General features: G+C 42.2%; 1 protein-coding gene across 1 annotated transcript in view; it reads left to right on the forward strand.

Moving 5' to 3' along the window:
• The window catches only part of COBL (cordon-bleu WH2 repeat protein), a 163,777-nt gene that overhangs the window by 129,183 nt on the left and 24,106 nt on the right, over positions 1–10,488 (forward strand). Inside the window, exons 10-11 of the mRNA XM_044419117.1 lie at positions 1,255–1,555; positions 1,781–1,843. Coding sequence (XP_044275052.1) covers positions 1,255–1,555; positions 1,781–1,843 — 364 coding nt within the window. The remainder of the gene's footprint in view (positions 1–1,254; positions 1,556–1,780; positions 1,844–10,488) is intronic.

The raw sequence follows: 10,488 nt of genomic DNA on the forward strand, positions 1-10,488 counted from the left end.
CCATGGGTGGAGCTCTTTTCTTCAAGGTGTTCGGATAATTATTCAAGCACTTTGAAATAATTAATTCTTTGTTAAAACAAACCTATGTATGCAAGTGAGTGAAGAGTATAAAACCATCATTATAGGCTTAGAAGAATCCAGATGGAAAATATTTAAATATTTCATTTTAAAAATGTATACTTTGTTTTCTTCATTTGTCAACATGTCAAGCACTTATGGAAATAATTATCAAGATTAAACTGTGTGCAGCCCTGGATTGTGGGAGACATTCATGTAATTTGCACTTGGAGATGAGCTGACCTAATTCTCACTTGCTGAACTGAAACAGAATTACTTCACTCTGTTTGACTTTGTTATCTGATCCTATTACTTTTGAGATATTTCCAATTTTAAAATTAAATGGTCTTTCTGGACAACATTTTACATCAGTTTTGAAACAGTGTTGTGAGTTAAATCCAGCATTATATGAGTAGTCTTCCCAGCAGGGCTTCCCCTTGCATTCCTCCTTGCTGCAGTCCTCCACAGTCCCAGTTCTGCTCTGGAAAGTCCCCTAGCCCTCTGGAGCAAACATGTGAGGTGCATGGGGAGTTTCATTGTACCGATATAGCAGTAAGTTTATTTTTGGCCATCCACCAATACAACATATGAAGATAATTATGCACTCAATGATACAGTACTTTCTTACTTTGGTTGTGTTCTTGAGTTTTTTTTTCTCTTGTGGGATCACCATAAAAATTTGACTTCTTATATTCAAAATATGTCCAGTCTGCATTACTTCTTGGATTTAATGATCCCACAGTAATTACATGGAATTAATTGTTTGTCTTTAATTCCTTTAATGGGGACTCTGTGTGCCCTTTGGCTTGCAGAGCAACTGCATCACATGATAAGCTTCTCTCTCCTTTCTGTGGATTTTATATAGAGATAACAGTGATCTCTATTAAAAGTGTATGGTATATTGTTTTACAATATACTGTTTGTGAAAAATTCCATTTATTCCTAGTTAGTATGACATGCCTACTCAAATTCTCCGTGTCCTCCATATGAAAGACACTTCACATAACATACTGGATTTTTAGTTCATGGAAACATACTCTCACTCTCACAATTAACTTTCGAAACATAACTTCATTCAAAATGGCAAAAACGTATGGGTGGTAGTGGGAATCACCTCATGGTGATAAATTCTGAAATATTCACTCTTCAAAAGAATACAGAATTGTGCTTAACTATGCTTTGCCATGTTTTGTCTAGGCAACCTACAGCTTCCACATATTTCTAGCATGGAAGATATAGTTCTGGATCTGTCTGAAATAGAAGAGACCAATTCTGTTAGCAGCTGTTTTGCCTCAGAGGACACCACAGAAGATTCAGGTGTTATGAGTTCCCTTTCTGATATTGTATCACTGGATTCTCAAAATGACAGTATGAGGTCAAGAGAGAAGTCAGTTGATGCCCAGGAGACATTGACAGAAATTGATTCCATGTTTGTTGCAGAAGCTTGTTCTGCACAGAGTGGTTCTTCCCACAGTGATGAGTCTGGGAATATTCAAAGGTAAGTCATATTTTGGGAAGGAATCTGAAAATGTGAACTTGCCTTAGTCTAGTGTTCTGCAAGCTAACCCCTTTTCTCTTGTGTTACTATATCAAAAGCTAGAATCAAATTAACACCTAAGGGTTTTTCCTGATGAAAAGGTTTGATGCCAAAATAATATAGTATAGGTTCGTAGCAATTTACATAGGTCATTTTTTTAATTACTGCTTTTGCCCTGTTTTTCAGATTAAATCCTCAGTGGCCCATGCTTCTTCAAGTACCCACGGGTATTTTGCTACTTTTACAGCGGTAAATACAATGGTTATAGACTGCTTTTTAAAACATTCTTTCCATACTTATAATTCCTCTACCATGACACAATATTAATCATACGAGTATATCTACAAAATCTGGGCTCTGGAGTTTAGCAGTGAAAAAATACTGCCCATGGAACCTAATGTTTTTACACACTTATGGAAGCCAGGATTCATTCCCTAAATATTTCTGTAAAGTTTCTAACTCAAATACTTCAGTGTTGACATAGAATAGAAAGTAAGAAAAGAGAAGGAGTTAGAAAGATGCTATGGCAAATAGTTACTGGTGTTCTTTGTCGTCACTGTGCTTCACACATTATGAGTGCTACGCCTGCGCAGTGCCTGCAGCCAGATAGAATTCAAAGCTTTAACGGATTTTGGAAGGAACTCCACACTCCTCCCATGCTATGCTATAACGGGAGGAGTGCCCACCATTTTCCCCAGTCTTCTTTCGACCACCGATCGCTTTGCCGCAAGCCATTTGTTACTCTATTCTATTCTATTGTTGTTCTTGTTAAAAATACCTTTTCCAAGTTTAAGAACTCTTACCTTTCCCTGGTTAAACAGTTCTTCTCCCTTCCCCCCCCCCCAATGATAGTTATATACATCTTCTTACTATCTTCTTTGACTTTATTCTTCCGTTCACTATCCATTTCTTCTTGATAGCTCAGTGTGCAGCTTTTCAAAAGTGCTCGAAATGTGGGCCCAAGATGTCTCCTACGGACCCACATGAGTTTTGCCTTCTGTCTCGGAGAGAGGCATCGTACTGACAATGGCTGCACTTGTCAGTCGTTCACCAAACAGGCCCGCAAGAATCAAGAGAATCAGGGTAGGGAATAGAAGCCTGAGCATACTTCTGGGCGATGTGGTGTGGTGGCTCCACATTTACTGAGAGAAACTCGGGATTTTCTCAATTGAACAACACAGGGGAGAGATCCGCTCCCTGCAAGCCATAGACTACTGGACATAGCATAGAACAACAGCTTGAAGTACATCGGACCTGCTGGGTGAGCATTTCTACCTTTTCCAATATTACCCGTGAAAGAACTTGAAGCAAATACTAATCGGGATAAAGAAGAAAGATAAGCCCCCTTGATGGAGGGAGGAATCCCCCCCCATGGAGTTTAAGCGGTGACTAATCTAGGGGAGAGGAACTGAGATCTGGAAAATATGAGGCTGGAAAGAAAGATCTTTTTTTTAATCTCCCCAAGGGCGAAGAATCAAAATAAAAAACTATTGTAGATTAAGTGATAGAAAAACTACCTTTGTTGTCTCGATGGGCAGACATGTTCTTTTTAGTCCTCTTTGGTACATCACATAAAGACAAAGTAACTCTTTGCTGCCACCCTGTGGCTATTTGATTTATAAACAAGTCTCCTTCCTCTTTTCTCTTAGAGATTTTTTTCTTTTTTTCTCTTTTACTGTTGTTACTTTGTAATTACTAGCAAAAAAACTACCATCAGTATGACAAAAACACACCCTTCCTCCTCCTCGGCACCTACATCAGCTGCTCAGAGTCCAACTCACCAGTCTAAAGCTGCAGATGCTGAAAAATACCCAAAAGATCTACAAATGACTCTTTTGGCGATACAAACATCTTTAACAGCTATGCAAGCATCCCAAGAGGCTATGCAAAATTCTATATCAAAATTAGGCTTAGAACAGAGGAACATGTCAGCTGAACAGAGGAATATTTCAGCTGAACAGAAGAACATTGCAAATGAACAAAGAGAATGTCTTGACAAATTGTACAGCTCTGTTAAGCATGTATCAAACCAACTGGCAGATGTTCGACTTAAAACTGAACAGAATACACAAAAAATACAACAAGCCCATGAAAAAATTGAAACAGTAGTCAAAGAAACACAATTAATAAAAGAAACAAGTCATTATGGGATTCACTTGCTATATTAGAGATGGAGAAGGCATCTAATTATCTGAGATTCCAGAACATACCTGAGGGAAAGAATGAGGTCTTAAGGAAATTAATAATTGCTATGCTGGCAGAGGCGTTGGATCTGGAAAACGAAGAGGTGGACACAAATATTGACCTTGTTTATAGAGTAAAGTCAAGTTACGCTAGGAAACACAAGCTTCTGAGGGAAGTTCATGTTAAATTTGCAAAAAGGTCTATAAGAGATCATGTTTAGAGGCTGTACATGATAAACCTTTGAAGGCTGAAGATCATCATGAGGTGACTGTTTTGAAAAAAATACCATGGAGGATTAGAGATGGACAAAAGAAATACTTATTCCTTACCACGAAACTGATTAAGAAAGAGATCATGTTTAGGTGGCTAACGCCAGAAGGAATATTTTTCACCTGGAACTCTACAAGATATAAGCTGGACTCAATCTTCAAGGCACAAGAGTTTTATGAAAAATTTAGAAGCACATTTGAAGAGGAAGAATCGGGTGTTCCAAAAGAAGGAGGGAAAGGTACTGAACCAATGAAATTAACAGCATACCATTCTGAAGAAGGAGAAATAGCAAATACAGACTTACAACAAGAGGAACAGACACTGGAACCAAAGGAAAAGAAAAAAGGTAGAAGTGTAAAGGCGAAGCATAAGTAGATAAATATATATCCTTTAAATATGGCTTTCAAAATGGAAGGAAGAATTGAACTGCTCTCTTTAAATGTAAATGGACGAAATGGACCCTCTAAGAGGAGAAGGATTTTCTCTCAACTTCAAAAACGGAAATTAGATATAATTTGCCTACAAGAAACACATGTTAAGAAACAACATAGTAAGCTTTGGAATGGAAAGTCAGACTTAGTACCTGACCTGCTAGAAGTTGAAATAGAGGCAGATGTCTGGGCAGATCATAACCCTGTAACTATGACATTGAAAGGGACAGTAAAAATGCCCAGATGGAGGTTAAATAAAGCCTTATTAAAGGATAAAATTTCAAAGAAGAGATAAATAAGGAAATGCAAATATTCTTTCAAATAAATAAAACTGAAGAAACCTCTTTGCAAAATGTCTGGGATACAGCCAAAGCATATGTCAGAGGGGTGATAATAACATATTCAGTAAAAATAAATGAAAGGAGAAAGCAGGAACGATCTAAATAGTAGAGGAAGTGATGAAATATGAACAAGAACTACAGGAAGATCCATCCAAAAAGACTTTAAGGTACAAATGAATATTCTAAAACATAAACTGAACCTCTTGGATACAAACGAACTTACTAAGCAAATGAAATTGATCAAACAGAACTTCTTCAAAATTGCTAATAAACCAGGGCGATGGTTAGCTTATAAAGTAAAGAAGGAAAGAGAGAAGAGACTAATAAGTAAACTGAAGGATGGAGAAGGATGACTGCAACTACAAAGTATACATATTAAGAAAATAGCTGAAGATTTTTTTGCAAAGCTGTACCAGAATGATGAGATTCCAACTGAGAAAGTCAATGAATATATCCAAAAGGGAGACCTGCCAAAGATACTGGAGAAATACCAAAAAGTATTGAATCAAGAAGTAACAATCACAGAAATAATAGAGGCAATTAAGAGATAAAAGAATGACAAAACTCCAAGCCCGGATGGGCTACCAGCAGAGTTTTATAAATCCTTTGAAGGAATTTTCGCTATGCTTCTTAAGGATATATATAATGCAGCATTGTTAGACGCTAAAATACCAAATACTTGGACAGAGGCAAATATTATATCAATACTGAAAGAAGACACGGACTTGATGCAGATTCAAAACTATAGACCTATATCACTATTAAATGTGGATTACAAAATTTTTGCCTCCATAATGGCAGAAAGATTGAAGAAGTATTTAACAAACTTTATTCATTCAGATCAAAATGGTTTTTTACCTAAAAGACAAATGAGGAATAATATGAGAACTATCTTGGACATCTTAGAGTATTATGAGCTGCATATGGAAAAACCAATGGCACTGTTATTCATGGACGCTCAGAAGGCTTTTGGAAATGTTAATTGGCAATTTATGAAGCAACAACTAGTTCAAATGGAGTTTGGTGAAAAGTTCATTAATGCGATATTAAGCATCTATCAAAAGCAGTCTGCTAGGATTATAATCAATGGAGAATTTACAAATACTATAGATATACAAAAGGGTACAAGAGGATGCCCGTAATCACCACTGTTGTTTATATTGATCCTAGAAGTGTTAAACAGAAATATCAGGGACGATATGGACATTAAAGGCACTAGAATCAGAGATGAAAGCTATAAATTGCAAGCATTTGCAGATGACCTAGTTTTCATAATTGAGGAACCCTTAGTAACAATGCCTAAACTCCTACAAACGATTGAAGAGTATGGCAAGGTTACTGGGCTGAAAATAAACAGAGAAAAGATGAAATTGTTAGTAAAAAAATCACACAGGAGCAGAGAAAATCTCTGATGGAACAAGTAGACTTTCAGATTGTTAAAAAGGTTAAATACTTGGGAATTTATCTTACAGCTAAGTGTACCACTCTGAAAGAAGACAATTATGATAAACTATTTAAGGAAATTAAGAGTGATTTGGAAAAATGGGCTAATTTGCAATTATCCTTGCTGGGAAAAATAGTGCTAGCTAAAATGGATATATTACCACAGCTTTTGTTTCTATTCCAAATGATTCCCATAAAAATTGATAGAAAATGTTTTGATTTAAATTTTCAAATCTCGAGATTTATATGAAGAAAGAAGAAACCAAGGATTAAACTAAAAATACTTCAGGAGGCTAAAGAGAATGAGGGTTTTAGTCTCCCTGATTGGATGCTGTATTATCAAGTTTCTGTTTTAACATGGCTAAAAGAATGGATAACTTTAAGAAATAAGAGAATCTTGTATCTTGAAGGGCATGATTTGCAAATGGGTTGGCATGCTTACATGTGGTATGAAAAGTGTAAGGCACATAGTAGTTTTTTAAGTCATTATATTAGGAAATCATTAATGTCGGTGTGGGAAAAGTTAAAGACAAAACTGTATAATAAATCACCAAGATGGCTTTCACTTATGGAAGCTCTTGTATATCCAAATGCATTGAATTTCGAAGCAATCATAAGATATGATGACATTTTGGATAATGATGGAGGATTGAAATTGAATCAAGAAATACAAGAACAAGAAATACAAGAGCCCTTTTGGCTCTGGCCTCTTGGCTTTGTCCCTTGTCTGCATCCCCTAGCTGCGACCCGGGCTGTCCAGAGCCTCCCTTCCCTGAGACACAGAGGTTGGATTGATTGATTGTTTGTTTTGTTTGTGCTGTGCTGTGCTTTGCTTTGTTTTTCTTCCAATTTAAATTTAAGTTTATTTTATCCTTGTGTGTGTGTGTTCGAGTGGGTTTTTGTCCGGGAGAACTGGGCGAGTGAGAGGAACTGCAGGACTAACAAGGCAGGGGACCAAGGTAAGGTCTCGGAAGGGATGCCGATGGCAGACCAGGAGATGGCCTTGGCAGGAGTCACGGGTGTTGCTGTCCGCTGCGAGAGCTGCGACATGTTCACCCTTCTCCCCCAGGAGAGGCAGGGATACACTTGCCCTCAGTGCAAGACAGTGACCCTGCTAGAAGAGGAGGTGAGGTGCCCGAGGGCCGAGAGAGCTCTCCAGGCCCCCCCGGAGCAGCCCCCCTCTGGACAGAGGGTTGAAGGAGAGGGCCATGGGAGGAGCAGCTGCGGAGACATGGAGGTATGTCACCCACAGGAGGAGGAGGCCAGCACGGCCTCCTTCTTCTCCTGGCACCAATCTGGAGCTGGGAAACAGGTTCTCTCCACTTGGGGAGGCTGGGGCTGATGAGGCCTTGAGGGACCAGGAGGACCCCCAGCCTGGGACGCCAGGCGGCAAGGGGGCCACTGCGGGAGAGGCGAGGGCCAGGGCACGGCCGCCCACCAGCACTGGGAAGGTACGGCGGCGGGTGATTTTTGTTGGGGACTCCCTGCTGAGGGGCACTGAGGTGGCAGTGTGCCACCCCAACCTGGAGACAAGGGAGGTTTGCTGCCTGCCGGGCGCATGCATCCGGCATGTGAAGGACAGAGGTGAGCATCTTGTTCACTCCAGGGGTCACCAGCCGCTCCTGGTGATCCATGTGGGCACACACGATGTGGCCAGGCAGGGTGTGGTTGGGACCACCGGGGACCTTGCGGCCTTGGGGAAGAAACTCAGGGAGCTGGAGGCCCAACTGACCTTCTCGTCAGTCTTACCTGTCCGGGAATTTGGGCCAGGAAGGGACAGGAGGGCCTCCGAGGTGAACGACTGTCTTAGGGTGTGGTGCCAGAAGGAACGCTTCGGGTTCCTCGAACACGGCACTCGTTTTCTTGCCAATGGACTTCTGGCAAGGGATGGGTTACACCTCACGAGGATGGGGAAAAGGTCCTTTGGAGATGCTCTAGCGAGCCGGGGGTGGGTTCAGGCCCCCCGGTAACATGTCTGCACTGGACAAGTGTGGGGGGAGGATCAGGGCTCTGGGAGCAGGGTTTTAGAGATACTGCAGGGACTGACAGGACTCCTACAGAGAGGGACCAGGTATCTGGGAGGAAGGAGGAGGCTGGGAACTCCAAGGAAAGGAAGCGGTAGGTTGGAGTACATGTACACCAATGCTAGGAGCATGGTAATAAGTAGGAAAAGCTCGAAGCTCTCCTGGGAATAGGAGGGTATGACCTGGTGGGAATCACAGAAACTTCGTTGGATGAAAGGCAAATCTGGAATGTGAACATAGAAGGATATCACGTTTTTAGAAAAGACAGGAAGGAAAAGAGAGGTGGGGGCGTGGCTTTATACGTCAGGGAAGGGATAGGATGCAGTGAGATAGAATGCAGCACAGATGGGGATTCGGTAGAGGCAGTCTGGGTGAACCTTAGTGGTTTTGACAGGGAAAGAGACCTGACAGTGGGGGTATGTTATCGCCCTCCAGGTCAACTTGAGACCCTGGATGATGTCCTGACAGGCCAGATTCTAAGGATATCTCGGAGGAGAGACACAGTAATTGTGGGAGATTTCAGTCTCCTGGATATTACTTGGGAGACTTACTCGGCAGTGACAGCCAGGTCATGTCACTTCCTAGAAGCTATAGAGGGAGGGTGTTTCACACAGAGGGTCCGAGAGGCGACGAGGCAGGGAAACATCCTTGACTTGGTCTTGACCAATAGGGTGGAGCTGATAGATGAAGTACAGATTAGGGGAGCTCTGGATGCGAGTGATCACTCCATCCTTTGCTTTGAGATCAGGGGACTGGGGACATGCAGCAGGTCGAGCACTAGAAGCTGGGACTTCAAGAGGGCCAACTGAAGGCCAACTGAAGGCCAGACTGGGGAAAGTCTCCTGGGATAGGTTACGGGAAGGTAAGCGAGTTGAGGAGGGGTGAATAGCACTCAAAAGGGAGGTTTTGGAGGCGCAAGCCTTGACGATACTTCTAGTCTGTAAGGTGGGAAGGCGGAGGAGAGTGCTGCCATGGATGTGAAAGGAGGTGGTTAGAGGAATTAGACGAAAGAAGAACCTCCGCAGGAAATGGGTACTGGGGGAAATAGACAAAAGAGTATACCGGGAGGAGGTGGCCCGTTGCAGAAGGATTCTTCGCAAGGCTAAGGCTGATTATGAACTGAGACTTGCCAAGAATATCAAGAGCAACAAAAAGGGCTTCTTTCAGCATGTAAATAGGAAGAGGAAGGGGAGACAAGTGGTGGGACCACTAAATAAGGAGGAAGGCGATCCAGTGACTGATATGAGGGAACAGGCACAGATGCTAAATGACTATTTTGCCTCTGTGTTCTCCCCAAAGCAGAATGGGATATCCCCATAGGAGATTAGATGAGGCTGGAGACTTAGGGCCACAGATTAGAGTCACCCCCCTTGAAGTCGAGGGGCTCCTCAGGGCATTGGACATTACAAAGGCGCCAGGCCCTGACGGGTTACACCCGAGAGTACTTAGAGAGTTGGCAGGGGTTCTCTCACTCCCCCTGGCCTCCATTTTTGAGACCTCATGGAGAACGGGTGAAGTTCCAGAGGACTGGAGGGTGGCATCAGTGGTCCCAATTTTCAAAAAGTGTAGTAGAAAGGACATGGGGAATTATAGACCGTTTAGCCTTACGTCCATTGTAGGAAAAACAATGGAAAAGCTCATAACAGAGAGAGATCTAGTGATGCTAGATAGGGAAGGGAGGCTGACAGCACGGCTTCTGCAAAAACAGGTCCTGCCAGACAAACCTTGTGGAATTCTATGACAAGGTTTCGAGATGGCTAGATGGAGGGGATGCAGTGGATGTGGCATATCTGGATTTCAGCAAGGCCTTTGACAAAGTGCCCCGTGATATCCTGGTTGAGAAGCTGAGGAGTTTTGGGATACACCAAAGTGCTGTCCGGTGGATTAGGGCATGGTTGACTGACCGAAAGCAGAAGGTAACCTTTAGCGGGGAATCATCAGGAAGGCGGCCAGTGACAAGCGGGATCCCCCAGGGCTCCGTCCCGGGGCCGATCCTGTTTAATCTTTTCATTAACGACATGGAAGAAGGGGTGAACAGTCTGCTGATCAAATTCTCAGACGACACTAAAACTGGAGCAGTAGCCGCAACTGAGGAGCAGGTACTCCAGATCCAAAAGGATCTGGACAGACTATGGAAGTGGGCAGGAGACAACAGGATGGCATTCAGTGTGGATAAGTGCAAGGTCTTGCACTTGGGGCTA

Source organism: Varanus komodoensis, unplaced genomic scaffold (genome assembly GCF_004798865.1).
Source record: "Varanus komodoensis strain SLA01 unplaced genomic scaffold, ASM479886v1 scaffold10, whole genome shotgun sequence".
In the NCBI taxonomy this organism is placed as follows: Eukaryota; Metazoa; Chordata; class Lepidosauria; order Squamata; family Varanidae; genus Varanus; species Varanus komodoensis.